General features: G+C 37.4%; 1 protein-coding gene and 1 pseudogene across 3 annotated transcripts in view; both read left to right on the forward strand.

The window, feature by feature from the left end:
• Positions 1-17,026, forward strand: part of SPIRE1 (spire type actin nucleation factor 1) — a 184,907-nt gene that overhangs the window by 113,610 nt on the left and 54,271 nt on the right. For all 3 annotated transcript variants that reach the window (XM_069468295.1, XM_069468296.1, XM_069468297.1), the window contains one exon: positions 6,017-6,181. In XM_069468295.1, the coding sequence (XP_069324396.1) occupies positions 6,017-6,181 (165 nt within the window). The remainder of the gene's footprint in view (positions 1-6,016; positions 6,182-17,026) is intronic.
• Positions 10,599-13,850, forward strand: LOC138383519 (elongation factor 1-alpha 1 pseudogene; annotated as a pseudogene).

The raw sequence follows: 17,026 nt of genomic DNA on the forward strand, positions 1-17,026 counted from the left end.
AGTTTTCCTTTGTATAGGAGAATACTCTGGTAGTGTTGCTCTAGCTATATTTCATCTTGGCTAATAGTATTTTTTCTGTTTTCGTAGTCATTGAAGCCAGTGTAAAAACTCCAGGTGTTCAGAAGTTAGCAAACAGCTAGTATAAACTTGAACTAAAAATTTAATTCCTTGCTGTAAGATACCCTCTTTTAAAAACCAGTATGATCACTGGCGAGAGATGCACTAACTCCAAAGGGAGTGTCATTTGCCTAGATAACCAGCTTCCTCTCATAAGGCCAATAAAGTGAATTACCTAGAAAGATTAGAATGAAAAGAGGAAAGGATGAGAATTAGAATATCTTTAATGGCAGAATTCAGATATCTCAAGATCTCCCCAGTAGGATAAGGGGTAAATGGTAAAATCCCCAGAAAAACATATGAAGACAGTCGTGTGTGATTTTATGTAATAACTGTGACTTTAATTTCTGAATAGTGTTATGTAAGATTTTTGCCAAACAATAACATACAGAGAACGGGCTATATAACAGAGTCTACTCAAATCCTTTTATAAATTATAGCAAAAGCTTCCAGTGTGAATAATCATCTTCTAATTTATCTGTTTTCTGAATTCACAGTTTCATATGTTAGGTTTAAGAGAAGAGGCCGGGCGCGGTGGCTCACGCCTGTAATCCTAGCACTCTGGGAGGCCGAGGCGGGTGGATTGCTCAAGGTCAGGAGTTCGAGACTAGCCTGAGCGAGACCCCGTCTCTACTAAAAATGGAAAGACATTATATGGACAACTAAAAATCTATATAGAAAAAATTAGCCGGGCATAGTGGCGCATGCCTGTAGTCCCAGCTACTCGGGAGGCTGAGGCAGTAGGATCGCTTAAGCCGAGGAGTCTGAGGTTGCTGTGAGCTAAGCTGACGCCACGGCACTCACTCTAGCCTGGGCAACAAAGTGAGACTCTGTCTCAACAAAAAAAAAAAAAAAAAAAAGAGAAGAGACAGTATGTTAAAAGATGAGATGATGTTTGAAATGGATCTTAAAGGAATGAATAAGAGAATTGGAGAAGTTGGGACAAAAGTACTCCCAAGAGAGAAATATGGATATTTCAGGGATATTATCTTAGAACATCTTTAATGGCACAAGCTAAGACTCTTTAAAAATATGATATAAGTATTTTAGAAGGTGTTCTAACAGATACACCACAATATTAGTTATCTCAAATCCCTTTTGGAATAAGAGAATGGGAAATGGTATACATTTTTTTAAAATCACAAATTGTTATGAGGACATTTTTGAGAAATGTAATCATTATTTTATGTAAAAGATTTTTATGAAATACATCACTTGATTTTATCATACAACAAATATATTTAAGTAGGTTATTTAAGTCACTTGTTAAATTTAACAAGCTACAATATTTTAGTTAAATATTGTATTGATTGACTTTTCACTGAAGTAGAGACCATGACACCTTAGTATAGGCAGGGGAACAAAAGAGTTAAAGTATAATATTATACATATTTAATATGTTTTATATTATTGTAAGTACTTTCATATAAATTTCATTTTATTCTCAGTACTCTTAAAGGTAGACAAGGCAACCTATTATTTGTAGATAAGAAAACTGATTAAATAATGTGTGCAAAGATAGTAACAACATTAAAAGGGTCAGTTTTGAGCATTTTCTGTATACGGAACACTATATATCAATTCTGGTCTTTTCAACAAGTTATGAAGTGTTATTTTCTTTTATTGAAAAGAAACTGGGGCTCAGAAAAGTGAAGCAATTTGCTGGAAGTCAAGTAGCTAGTAGGTGGTTGTATCAGTCAGCTGTGGCCGCAGAAATGCTGTGTAACCACTACACGATCACTGCGGTGTAAAGCAAAAGCACTTATCTAGCTCATGGGTCTGCAGATCCTTTATGGTAGCTCCACTCTACAGGGAACGCGGGCCAATCCAGGTTTGATGTTCTCATGGCCATAATAGAGACAGGAGGAACAAGTGCTTTTTGAAGCCCTTGGTCTCATCACACCCACCACTCTTCCAGTGGCCAAGAAAACCATATAGCCAAACCCAAAGTCAGGGTGTGGTAAATATACTCCACCTTAGTGAGCAAACTCACATAGTGGGGTGTAGACACAGGGAGGCATGAAGAACTGGGTCCCTTAATGCAGTCTGCCACGGTTGTGGAGCAGAATTTAAACCCAGGTGCCTCAGCAGGTAGAGCCTGTGGATTCTCAACTGACTTTCTACCTATCTTTTAGTATCTTAAAATCTAATTTTTTTTTTGAGATGGTCAGCAATTTATTTATTTTTTATTTTTTTATTTTTATTTATGAATTACATTAGGTTATTTTTTTTTTCATCTTATTGTTATGGGGGTACAGAATTGCAGGTTACATACATTGCCCATGTACCGCCTTTCTCCCCAAGTCAGAGCTCCAGGCGTGTCTGTTCCCCAGATAGTGCGCGTTGCACCCATCATGTAGGTATATATCCCTCCCTTCCCCACCCCCCCTTCCCGAGTCAGCACCTTCAAGCGTTACCATTCCCCAAAGGGTGCGCAATGCACTCATTGGTAGACATACACCCATCCCCTCCCCCACCCCCCACCTCAGTCTGATATCCTATTGGTGTCGTTCCTAGATGTGTATATTTTGGTGATGTTCAGGGAAACCAATTTTCTGGTGAGTACATGTGATGCTTGTTTTTCCATTCTTGGGATACTTCACTTAATATAATGGGTTCCAACTCTCTCCAGGAGAACCATAGAGATGTCGTATCTTCATTATTCCTTATAGCTGAGTAATATTCCATGGTATACATATACCACAGCTTACTAATCCAATCATGTATTGATGGGCATTTGGGTTGTTTCCACATCTTTGCTATTGTAAATTGTGCTGCTATAAACATTCGGGTACATTTGTCTTTGTTACAGAATGACCTTTTTTCCTTTGGGTATATGCCCAATAATGGGATTGCTGGATCGAATGGCAGGTCTACTTGAATCTGTTTAAGATACCTCCATAATGCTTTCCACAGGGGTTGCACTAGTTTGCAGTCCCACCAGCAGTGTATGAGTGTTCCTGTCTCTCCACATCCACGCCAACATGTGTTGTTTTGGGTTTTTTTGATAAAGGCCATTCTCACTGGGGTTAAGTGATATCTCATTGTGGTTTTGATTTGCATTTCTCTGATGATTAGGGATGTTGAGCATTTTTTCATATGTTTGTTAGCCATTCTTATATCTTCTTTCAAGAAGTTTCTATTCATGTCATTTGCCCACTTTTTGATAGGGTTGTTTGATTTTTTTCTTGCTGATTTTCCTGAGTTCTAAATAGATTCTTGTTATCAGTCCTTTATCTGATGTGTAGTATGCAAATATTTTTTCCCATTCTGTAGGTGGTCTGTTTATTCTCGTGACTGTTTCTTTGGCTGTGCAGAAGCTTTTTAATTTAATCATGTCCCATTCATTAATTTTTGTTGCTGCTGTGATTGCTTTGGGGGTCTTCTTCATAAAATCTTTACCTAGGCCAATGTCTGTAAGAGTCTTTCCTACATTTTCTTCTAGAATTCTGATTGTATCACGCCCAAGGTTTAAGTCTGTTATCCACCGTGATTTGATTTTTGTGAGAGGTGAAAGCTGTGGGTCCTGTTTCAGTCTTCTACAAGTGGCTAACCAATTCTCCCAGCACCATTTATTGAATAGGGATTCTTGTCCCCAGAGTATATTCTTTCCTGCTTTGTCAAAAATTAGGTGACTATATGAGGATGGTTCTATATTTGGATTTTTTTTTTTTTTTTTTTTTTTTGTTGTTGTTGTTGTTGTTGTTGAGACAGAGTCTCACTTTGTTGCCCAGGCTAGAGTGAGTGCCGTGGCGTCAGCTTAGCTCACAGCAACCTCAGACTCCTCGGCTTAAGCGATCCTACTGCCTCAGCCTCCCAAGTAGCTGGGACTACAGGCATGCGCCACTATGCCCGGCTAATTTTTTTATATAGATTTTTAGTTGTCCATATAATGTCTTTCTATTTTTTAGTAGAGACGGGGTCTCGCTCAGGCTGGTCTCGAACTCCTGACCTTGAGCGATCCACCCGCCTCGGCCTCCCAGAGTGCTAGGATTACAGGCGTGAGCCACCGCGCCCGGCCTATATTTGGATTTAAAATCTAATTTTTAAAATAGTTTTTGTTTGGTTTACTCGGCATTTTGTAATCTTTTTTTTTTTTTATTTCAAGATATTATGAGGGTACAAACGTTTTGGTTACATTTTATGTCTTTGCCTCACCCGAGCGAGGATTAGAGGCATGCTCTTGCCCTCTACAATGCTCACCACGTCCATTAGTTGTGAGTTCACCCACCCCCAACCCCCTAATCCCTGGAGAATATTACTACCATGTGAGCACCGTAGTGTTGATCAGTTAGTGCCAATTTGATGGCAAGTACATGTGGAGGCTATTCTTCCATTCTTGTGATACCTCACTGCGGAATATGGGCTCAAGCTCAATCCAGGAAAATATAAGAGGTGCTAGATCACTGTCGTTTCTTATAATTGAGTGCTATTCCATTGTATACATATACCAAATTTTAATAATCCATTCATGAATTGACGGGCACTTGGGTTGTTTCCACATCCTTGCAATAGTGAATTGTGCTGCCATAAACATTCGGGTGCAGATGTCTTTACTATGGAATGTCTTTTGCTTTTTTGGGTAGATGTCTAATAGTGCTGTTGCTGGATCGAATGGTATTTCTATTTTTAGCTCTTTGAGGTATCTCCAAATTCTTTTCCACAGAGGTTGCACCAATTTGCAGTCCCACCAGCAGTGTGAGAGTGTTTCCGTCTCTCCACATTCTTGCCAGCATTTGTTGTTTTCGGATTTTTTGATAGAGGCCAGTCTCACTGGGGTTAGGTGATATCTCATTGTGGTTTTGATTTGCATTTCTCTAATGATTAGAGATGTTGAGCATTTTTTTATATGTTTGCTGGCCATTCTGTCTTCTTTTGAAAAGTTCCTCTTCATTTCCTTTGCCCATTTATTGATGCAGTTGTTTGATTTTTTCTTGTTGATTTTCTTAAGTTCTAGATAGATTGTTATTATCAGCCCTTTATCAGATGTGTAGAGAGCAAATATTTTCTCCCATTCTGTAGGCTGTCTATTCACTCTAATGATAGTTTCCTTGGCTGTGAAAAAGCTTTTAATTTGATCAGATCCCATTTATTTATTTTTGTTGCTGCAGTGATTGCTTTGGGGATCTTCTTCAAAAATTCTTTGCCTAGGCTGATGTCTGAAAGGGTCTTCCCAATATCTTCTAGAATTCTTAAGGTTTCATGTCTTAGGTTTAAGTCTGTTATCCATCTTGAATTGATTTTTGTGAGAGGGGGGGATCCAGTTTCATTCTTCTGCATGTAGCTATGCAGTTTTCCCAGCACCATTTATTGAAAAGAGATTCTTTTCCCCAGTGTATGTTTTTGTCTGCTTTGTCAAAGATTAGATTACCGTATGTGAATGGTTTCATCTCTGGATTCTCAGTCCTGTTCCAAAGGTCTATGTCTCTGTTCTTGTGCCAATACCATGCTGTTTTAGTTACTATAGCCTTGTAGTACAGCTTGAAGTCTGGTAGACTTCCCAGTTTGTTCTTTTTACTTAAGATTGCTTTGGCTATACAAGGTCTTCTCTGGTTCCATACAAAGCATAGAATTATTTTTTCTAGATCTATAAAGAATGATGATGGTACTTTGATAGGGATTGCATTAATTCTGTAGATCACTTTAGGTAGTATGGACATTTTAATGATATTAATTCTACTAGTCTGTGAGCAAGGTAGATTTTTCCATCTGTTTACATCATCTACAATTTCTTTTCTTAGTGTCTCATAGTTCTCCCTATATATGTCTCTCACATCTTTTGTTAAATATATTTAGCATTTTGTAATCTAAGATCTTCTTTTATTCTGTATGACTGTAGCTATTTAGAGGAAACTAGTAAATTTATTCATTGCTATCTCTTCTCTCTTGCTTATTTCAGGCACGATTCTGGGTACAGGTGATGAGGGATTTGCGGAATGGGGTAAAACTTAAGAAGGTCCAAGAGCGGCAGTATAACCCTTTGCCCATTGAATATCAGCTCACCCCATATGAGATGCTAATGGATGACATTCGGTGCAAAAGATACACTTTGCGAAAAGTGATGGTAAGTAACAAAGAAAACTATTAATGTACTCAAATCGTTATTCTATAATATTTGTTGAAAATGGTCTTTCAATATTAAATTTTCAAAATTATTTCTTCTTATAAAAGTAATACTTGGTGATTGTAGAAAATTTTGTTTTGTAATTATTTTTGCTTAATATATTGTTTCTATGTCATTATATTCAATATTTAATGTCATCATTTCTAAATGGCTACATCCTTTCTAGTTTATGGCTATACCAGAGTTTATTAAACTAAACACCTGCATCCAGTTATAAGCAGCCTGTTTTGTGTATCCTCATGTATAAATGTTTCTGAATAGCCATAACAAAATCCTTAAGTTCTTAGAAGTGAAACATCCAGTTCATGAGCAAATCCTGATAGCTCTGCCTTTAAAATATATCCCAAATCTGACCACTTCTCAATACGTCTACTTCAGACATCTTCTATTCCAAGCCACCATCACCTCTCATTCAGACTATTACAGTGGCCTCTAAGTGGCCTTCCTGCTTTCACTCTTGCTCCCTTTCAATCTATTTTTCCTAAACAGAGCCATACTAGGCCTCTTAAAGAAAAATGTGATCCTGTCATTGCCCTGCTCAGAACCTTCCACTGGCTCTTCATCACACTCAGAATAAACTCCATGTTCTTACCTTGGCCTGCACCGCCCTCTCTCACACTTCATCTCCCACTACCCTTCCCAGCTGATTGCTCATTAGCCACTCTGACCTCTGCCGCTGTCTTAGAAGTATTCAGTGTGCTCCTGCCATGAAGCCTTTGCCTTTGCTATTTCCTCTCCCTGGAACTCTCTTTTCCCACATAGCTACATAGTTTGCCTCTTCACTTTTCAGGTCTCTGCTTAAGTGTTTCCTTATTAGAAAAGTCTTCTCTACCTCTCTTTTCCCAAGTGTTTCACTAGGTGACATTGCTATATATTTTCAGACTTACTGTCTCCCTTATAAAGACAGGGACTTAGTTCTTTTCACTGTTCATCCCCTGTGACAAGGACATGTGCCTAACATGCAGCCAAATACTAAATACTATGCTCAATACATAGTTGTGTAGTGAATTACTTAATTCTATCCATATTTTTGAGAAAAATTAGTTATTTTATGTAGAAAATTCTTATGAAACACATCACTGGTTTTATACTAAATTGATTTAAATAGCTATTTGAACTTATTAATTTTAATAAGCTATAATATTTCACTAAATATCATATTTATTTACTTTTTAGTAAATCTGATTTACTTTACAGATGAGGAAACTGAAATTTATAGGTGGTCAGTAGTAACTTCCCAAGTTCAGACAACTGCAAGGCAAAGCTGAATATCAGTCTCATTCTGTCTGACCCCAGAGCCTGTGCTGTGTACTACATATATATTGCCTGGTTGCCCTCAGAAATACTGTGATGATTATTTACAACAGAATAGTTTTGCCCATGTCTTTGCATCTTTGCAAAAACTGGGTATCCCTTGGGGTTGACCGATTTGGAAGAAAATACTCTTTCATTTTTAAAATCTACATTCTTTGATTATAAGTGCATTTAATCATTTTAAAATATATGCCAGCTGTTTGTATTTCTTAATTTTATTTTAATTAACAAGTATGTATTAAGCACGTCTCATGTGCCAGGCCTATCCTAGACTCTGAAGGAAGGACACATTACAGTCCTTGTTCTCCCAAAGCTTCCAGGACGGTAGGAGCCACTAGTAACCTAAGAGGAAGAGGTGATATGCAAAGAAAAAAAGTTCAAAGACCAATAAACAATGGGAAAACACCAGAAACAATTCTCCATCATTAGCGCACAGAATGGAGTGTAGAAATTGTGAAGGGTGAAGCTGGCAAGATCAGAAGAAAACCACTCAGGACAGAACCTGTGGAGCCTCAGCATTTAAGCTTGAGCAGAGGTAGATGGTAAAATAAAGATGGACAAGGTGTAGCCAGAGAGAAGACAGGAAAGTCAGGGGAAGTAGAGTCACAGCTGCAAAGGGCAGGCAGTGTTTCAGAAAGCTCAGATGAACACTGGGAAATGGTTAACAGATTTAGCAGATTTAGAAAATGATTTGTTACTTTTATTAAGTAAGAAAGAATGGGAACCAGATTGTAGCATGAGAGGTGAGGAAATAGAGACAGTGAGTATACAGTCTCTTTAAAGAAGTGTTTAAAAGGAGATCAAAGATAGCTTCTGGGGGGACACATGGAGTATTTCTTTGTATATGTGTACCCCACCCCCTATTAGTAGACATTTAGGTTGTTTCTAGTTTTCATAATTTTAATCAGTATCATGATGAACATCTAAATATAAATATCCAATTATCTCCTTGGTTTAAATTTCTACTGGTGAGATTAATAGGTAAAAGATAATGTAGTTTCAGTTTTAATATGTATGTTTTATAAAATTTCTCTCCAGAAGGGTTGTACCAATTTACACTTTTACAAGTGTTGCAAGATAATTCCTGTTGCCAATACTGGGTAGTGTTATCTTTTTCAAAAATGTATACTTATTGAAACTTTGTCCTCTCTGGGTGACCACTTAATGTTAATCTCAAGTGATTTTCCTCTGGATCCAGAGGGAATTATTCAAAAATTAATATCAATGATTAAAATAAGTCCTAATAAATCATTAACATTTCTATATGATCTATCATTACTGTCTTTTACCTGTCACCCTTGATACTGCTAAATTTTTTTATCTTTATCAGAGAAAATAATTGTGCTAACCTGTCTAGTTCTAAGAATTATTTTGGGTAGATTTCCTTTCGTGGTTGCTGATCTAACAGATCTCAGCTGGGTTCTAGGAATCTATATGTAATACAAGCACCCTAGATAAGGCTTAGGGAAATAATGATATGTGATGGACAGAATGACAAAGAACTGTGCATCCAAATTAGAAAACATTTGCAAGCATAAATATTTTTCTTCTGTGGTAAATAAAATCCTTTTAAAATAAGAGTCTGATTTTTCCTCCTAATTTTCTTTTTTATTACTTATTTTTTAAATAAAGACAGTAATAAAAAATTACCCATTTTAAAGTGTACAGTTCTGTGGCATTTAGTATATTCACAAAGTCATACAACCTCCACCTCTGTCTAGTTCCAAAATAATTTCATCACCCTAAAAGGAAACCTAGTACCCATGAAGTAGCCTTCCCATTCTCCTCTCCCCCAGCCCTCTATTATTTTGTAGTGTGTTATTTCCAAGTTTTCTTCATGAGTGTGTAATTTATAATTATAAAAATAGTTAAAGTGTACATAGTGTATTGGAACTCTTTTTCTCCTATTTAGTTATCATGTAAACTTGGTTCCATATCATGAAACATAATTCTGTATCATTTTTTAAATTTTTAATAATTTAGTTTTGACTATATAATACATTTTTGTAGTTCTAAATTCAAAAGGAATTTATGATGTACATTGAAAAGCTTCCCTACCCCCAGCCATCCAGGTTTCTTTCCTACCTAGAGGCAGCCAGAGTTTATCAGTTCTTGTACAGCTTTCCAGTGATATTTTATAAGTGTGTTTGTATGTTTATGTATCTTCCTATCTCTGCAAATATGTCCACAATGTTACCATGTTATACAGACTATTCTGTATTTTTTTCACTTTATATATCTTGATGATTATTATGTTACTAGCATATAAAAAGCTTTCTCATTGCTTTTTCAGCTTTATTATATTCCATTCTATATCATTTTTTTTAATTCTTTTTTTTTTATTTCAGTATATTATGGGGGTACAAAAGTTTAGGTTGCGTATATTGCCCTTGCTCCACCCCCTGCGCAGTCAGAGCTTCAAGAGTGTCCATCCCCCAGATGGTGCACACTCATTAAGAAATGTATACACCCATCCCCTCCCCCCATCTGCGCAACACCCAATTAATGTTATTCCTATATGTGCTCTTAGGTGTTGATCAGTGAAACCAATTTGATGATGCTTGTTTTTCCATTCTTGGGATACTTCACTTAGTAGAATGGGTTCTAGCTCCCTCCAGGAAAATATACATTCTACATCATTTTTAATGGCTCCAAAGCATTCTATTGAGTGAACAAATCATAATTTATTTAAACTTTTTTTGTTGAGATTTACCATTTTTTAGTATTATATAAAAACTGTATTAATTTCCTCAGGATTAATTCTAGCCACATAATTATTAGATTAATGAATAAATGCCTTCAAGGCCTTCAATAAATACTTTTAAATTGTTTGGAGGACACCCGAATGCTAAAATTATAGCTTCACGTATTTTTGAAGAAAACTATTTTACATTTTTTAAAAACATGTGTGTGCTAGAGGCCCAGGGAGTATGTGACAGGTCACATGTTTTATGCAACTCTATTAATGACAATAAAAATAATTTTTAATTAAAGTCATTTTCTTAAACTATATGTCTTTATATTATTATCCTGGATACCAAAAATGGCAGGTTTGGATAACAACTGGGAAAAGGCACCAGGGAGCAGTTGTGGGAAGCTGGTAATGTTCTATATCTTAAGCTGGGTGGTGGTGGAGCATGTTCATTTATATGAAATTAAAGATTTGTGCACTTTACTATACGTATGTTATACTTCAATATACAAGTTTACTCCCCCAAAATTGATTCCTGCCCTACAAAAGAAATAGAAGCTTCCTATTTCAAATAGAAGGGAAGGATTCTTGCCATTTAGCACAGAAGCACTGAATCCTCAAGTAACCCTTTTCATGAATGAAATAGCATCTTTCTATAAATATCATGAAATCTTGCTACTTAAAACCACTTTGTAAACCAATCCAGCTTTCTGCCAAAGGACACCACCATCAAGAAGATTGAAGCTGCATGGTTTGAATTAAAACTTGGATGAACATTCTTTCACACACACACACACACACACACACACAAAAAGATTATCTCAGTATGTATGTATGGCTCTGGAACTCAAGCAACAAGTATGGTGTGTAGAATTTTTTTTTCTTTTTCTTTTTTGAGACTGAGTCTTGCTCTGACACCCAGGCTAGAGTGCAGTGGCGTTATCATAGCTCACTGCAACTTCCAACTCCTGGACTCGAGGGATCCTCCTGCCTCAGCCTCCCTAGTAGCTGGGACTATAGGCATGTGCCACCACGCCCGGCTAATGTTTCTATTTTTTGTAGAGATAGGGTTTCGTTCTTGCTCAGAGTCTTGAACTCTGAGCTCAAGTGATCTTTCCACCTCAGCCTCCCAGAGTGCTACGATTACAGGCATGAGCCACTGAGCCCTGCCAAGAATTTTTGAGAGGTTCACATAGAATGAAAAATTTATTGGTAATTTTATATAAGTTTATACAGATGTTGACTCTAAAAGTGAGACGATCAATGGTCTATAAAATAAAATATTAGAGGGAGAAATAGGATTTTTACTTGGGTCTCCAAGAAACTCAGAGCACGAGAAAACACTGCTGAGTAGCCTAGTTGTATAGTAGAACCCAAATGAAGTAGAGACTGTGGATAGAGGGTAATTTTTCCTCTTTAATATTGGTAACTACTGGAAGATGGAAGGGAGGGGCTAAATATGAGATACCGACTAGCATATCACCTCACTGACCTGTGAAGAAGGGTACCTCAAACCAGTGATGGGAGAAGAGTTTAAAACATTGAGTGCCTCCTCAGTGCATATAAACTACCTGAATAACCCACTACAATCAGAAAAGAAGGATTTGGGGGTTCCATCTGGTAGGCAGGCAGGAGATGGGTTTCATTTATTGGAAGGAACCCTATTGCAGAGGATGAAAACCTCTCATAAAATGCAATGCACAGTTTTAGCAAATGTGTATATGCCTTTGTAATCCAAACCTCTTTTAAGATGTAGAACATTATTGTTACCCTAGAAAGTTTTTTCACGTGCCTTCTGATTCAGTCCTTGCCCTTATACTCTTAGAGGCAACACTGTTCTGATTTTTTTTCCACCAGAGGTTAGTCTCATCTTTTCTCAGATTTCATATAAAGGTATTCATACAGTATATGCTCTTTTACGTAAGATTTGTTGCACACATCATACATGATTTTTACATTTATCTATGTTGTGTGTAACAGTAGTATGTTCCTTTTTATTGGTGAGCAGTGTTACATTGTATGAATTGTATGATAGTTCAGTTTGTTTATCCATTCTCCTGTTGTTGGGTGGCTGCCTGAGCTGTTTCCAGTTTTTAATAATTATAAATAAATCAAGCTTTTTCACAACGAGTTTGCCACCAGAACACAGGTGCCATGAAAACCACCCATAAAAGCCAAAATGGGGAAGGAAAAGACATCAACATCATCGTCATCTCAGACACGTAGATTTGGGCAAGTCCACCACTAGCCGTCTAATCTACAAATGTGGTGGGATCAACAAAAGAACCATCGGAAAACTTGAGGAGAACGCCCCTGAGATGGGAAAGGGCTCATTCAAGTATGCCTGGGTATTGGGTAAACTGGAAGCTAAGTGTGAGCGTGGTATCACCATTGATACCTCCCTGTGGAAACTTGAGATCAGCAAATATTATGTGACTTTTATTGATGCCCAAGGACACAGAGACTTTATCAAAAACTTGATTATAGGCACATTTCAGGCTGACTGTGCTGCCCTGATTGTTGCTGCTGGTGTTGGTGAATTTGAAGCTGGTATCTCAAAGAATGGGCAGACCCGTGAGCATGCCACTCTGTCTTACACACTAGGTATGAAACAATTAATTGTTGGTGTTAGGTGTTAACAAAATGGATTCCACTGAGCCGCCCTATAGCTAGAAGAGATACAAGGAAATTGTTAAAGAAGTCAGCACTTACATTAAGAAAATTGACTACAACCCTGATACAGTAGCATTTGTGCCAATTTCTGCTTGGAATGGTGACAACATGTTGGAGCCAAGTCCCTTGGTTCAAGGGATGGAAAGTCACCCATAAAGATAGCAGTGGCAGTGGAACCACACTGCCTGAAGCTCTGGATTGAATCCTGCCACCAAATCATCCAACTGACAAGCCCTTGTGTCTGCCTCTCCAGGATGTCTACAAAATTGGTGGTATTGGTATATCCCTGGGCCGAGTAGAGACTGGTGTTCTCAAACCCAGCATGGTGGTCACCTTTGCTCCAGTCAGTGTTACAACTGAAGTACAGTCTGTTGAAATGCACCATGAAGCTTTGAGCGAAGCTCCTCCGGGGGACAACGTGGGCTTCAATATCAAGAATGTGTCCGTGAAAGATGTTCGTGGTGGCAGTATTGCTGGTGACAGCAAAAATGACCCACCAATGGAAGCATCTAGGTTCACTGCTCAGGTGATTATCCTGAACCATCCAGGCCAAATTAGTGCTGGCTACGCTCCTGTACTGAATTGTCACACAGCTCATATTGCTTGCAAGTTTGCTGAGCTGAAGGAAAAGATTGATCGCCACTCTGGAAAGATGCTAGAGGATGGCCCTAAATTCTTAAAATCTGGTGATGCTGCCATCATCGATACGGTTCCTGGCAAGCCCATGTGTATTGAGAGCTTCTCAAACTGTCCTCATCTGGGTCATTTTGCTGTTCGTGATATGAGACAGATAGTTGCTGTGGGTGTCATCAAAGCACTGGACAAGAAGGCTGCTGCAGCTGGCAAGGTCACCAATCTGCCCAGAAAGCTCAGAAGGCTAAAGGAATATTATCCCTAATAACCTGCCACCCCACTCTTAATCAGTGGTAGAAGAACGGTCTCAGAACTGTTTGTTTCAATTGGCCATTTAAGTGTAATAGTAAAAGACTGGTTAATAATAACAATGCATCATAAAACCTTCAGAAGGAAAGGAGAATGTTTTGTGGACCATTATTGTTTCTTTTTGTGTGGCAGTTTTAAGTTACTAGTTTTTAAAACCAGTACTTTTTAATGGAAACAACTTGACCAAAAATCTGTCACAGAATTTTGAGACCCATTAAAACAAAGTTTAGGCCAGGTGCCGTGGCTCACGCCTGTAATCCTAGCACTCTGGGAGGCCAAGGCAGGTGGATTGTTTGAGCTCAGGAGTTCGAGACCAGCCTGAGCAAGAGCGAGACCCCTGTCTCTACTAAAAAAAAAAAAAAGAAAGAAAGAAAGAAATTATATGGACAGCTAAAAATATATATAGAAAAAATTAGCTGGGCATGGTGGCGCATGCCTGTAGTCCCAGCTACTCGGGAGGCTGAGGCAGAAGGATTGCTTGAGCCCAGGAGTTTGAGGTTGCTGTGAGCTAGGCTGATGCCACAGCACTCTAGCCTGGGCAAGAGTGAGACTCCGTCTCAAAAAAATAAATAAATAAAAATAAAACAAAGTTTAATGAGAAAAATTAAAAAAAAAAATCTAACTCTTTAATGGCCAGATGCGGATGAACATCCACAAGCATTAAGAACATCCAGGAAAACATGATATTACCAAACAAACTAAACAAGGAGTCAGTGAACAATCCCAGAGTGATAGAGCTGTGTGACCTTTCAAACAGAAAATTCAAATTAGTTGTTTGAGGAAGCTCAATGTACTTCAAGACAACACAGAGAAGGAATTTGGAATTCTATCAGAGAAATTTAACAAAGAGATTGAAATAATAAAGAAAAGTAAACAGAAATTGTAGAGCTGAAAAATTCAGTTGACAAACTGAAAAATGGATGAGTCTCTCAACAGCAGAATTAAGTGGAAGAAAGAATTAGTGATCTTGAAGATGGGCTATATGAAAATAAACAGAAGAGAAAAAAGAATAAAAAAGAATGAAGCATTCCTACACGATCTAGACAGTAGCCTCACAAGGGCAAATCTAAGAGTTATTGGCCTTAGAGAGGAGGTAGAGAAATTGGGATAGAAAGTTTATTCAAAGAAATAATAACAGAGAACTTTCCAAACCTAGAGAAAGATGTCTATATTGAGGTACAAAAAGGTCATAAAACGCCAAGCAAACTTAAGCCAGATAGGACTACCTCAAAGCGTTTAATAATAAAACTCCCAAAGGTCACAGGTAAAAAAACAGTCTTTAGAGCAGCAAGAGAAAATAAATAGCATATAAAGGAGCTCCAGTACATCTGACAGCAGACCTCTCAGTGGAAATTTTACAGGCCAAGAAAGAGTGGCATGACATATTTAAAGTGCTGAAGGAAAGAAACCTTTAATCCTAGAACGTTATATCCTGCAAAAATATCCCTCCAACATAAAGGAGAAATAAAGGCTTTCCCTGACAGACAAAAGCTGAAGGATTTCAACACCAGACCTGTCCTACAAGAAATGCTAGAGGGAGTTTTTCAGACTGAAAGAAAAGGACATTAACAAGCAATAAGAAATCATCTAAAGGTAAAAAACTCATTGGTAATAATAAATACACAGACACATACAGAGTACTCTATCACTGTAATTGCAGTGTATAAAGCACCCATATCTTGTATAGGAAAAGACAAACCTGTCAAAAATAACAATTACAACAACTTTCTAAGAGATAGATAGTATAAAAAGATAGAACAAAAAGTCAGAAAGTTAGGGGACATGGAATGAAAGTATAGAGTCTTTTTAGCTTTCTCTTTACTTGATTTTTTGTTTTTTGTAATCAGAGTCAAGTTATCAGTTTAAAATAATTGGTTATAAAGGTAGTGGCAAGGGGGTTATAAAGCAGGGATAGTAATGGGTGTAAAAATATAGTTTCGGCTGGGCGCAGTGGCTCACGCCTGTAATCCTAGCACTCTGGGAGGCCAAGGCGGGTGGATCGTTTTAGCTCAGGAGTTTGAGACCAGCCTGAGCAAGAGTGAGACCCCATCTCTGCTAAAAATAGAAATAAATCAGCTGGACAACTAAAAATATATACATATATAAAGTTAGCCGGGCATGGTGGTACATGCCTGTAGTCCCAGCTACTCGGGAAGCTGAGACAGGAGGATCACTTGAGCTCAGGAGTCTGAGGTTGCTGTGAGCTAGGCTGACGCCACGGCACTCTAGCCCGGGCAACAGAGTGAGACTCTGTCTCAAATAAATAAATAAAAATATAGTTTGATAAAATGAGTAAGATCTGGTATTTGATAGCACAACAGGGTAACTATAGTCAATAATAAGTTACTGTATATTTTAACTAAAATGGTGAGATTGGAATGTTCCTGACACAAATGATAAATGCTTGAGATTACATATACCCCAATTACCCTGATTTAATTATTACACATTGTATGCCTGTATCAAAACATCACATGTACCCCATAAATATATACAACTATTATGTACCCATAACAATTAAAAATTTAAAATTAAAAAAGTCTGTTATGAACTTGCTTACACAAATTTTTTTGTGAATATATATGTTCATTTCTCTTGTATAAATACCTAGAAGGAGAATTGCTGAGAAATAGGGTAGCTGTATGTTTGGTATTATAAAGCATCTGAGAATCTGATAGATCTTTTTCCAAATTGCTTGTAACATTTCACCTTCCTCTTAACAAAGTGTGAGAGTTCTAGTCATTCCATAACCTTGTCAGCTTTTGTTATTGGCTGTCCTTTCAATTTTAGCATTCAGATGGGTCTGTAATGGTGTCTCTTTGTGGTTTTAATTTTTATTTTTCTGATGTCTGATGATGTTGAGCATTCTTCTTTGTGACAGATTTGTTGAAATCTTCCCATTTTAATTAAGTGGTTATCTTTTTTATTGCACTATAAGAGTTCTTTATATATCCTGTATGGTAGTCCTCTGTCAGATATATCTTTTTTAATATTTTCATCCAGTCTGTGGCTTGCCTATTCATCTTCTTATAGTTTTCTTTTGGGTAACATTAAAAATGGAAAACTATTTAAATTTTTATATAGTTAAAAATGAAAGTTCATTACATAATATCAAAAATACCAAATATGACCGGGTGTGGTGGCTCACGCCTGTAATCCTAGCA

The sequence above is a fragment of the Eulemur rufifrons genome, chromosome 5 (assembly GCF_041146395.1).
Source record: "Eulemur rufifrons isolate Redbay chromosome 5, OSU_ERuf_1, whole genome shotgun sequence".
NCBI classification, from domain to species: Eukaryota; Metazoa; Chordata; class Mammalia; order Primates; family Lemuridae; genus Eulemur; species Eulemur rufifrons.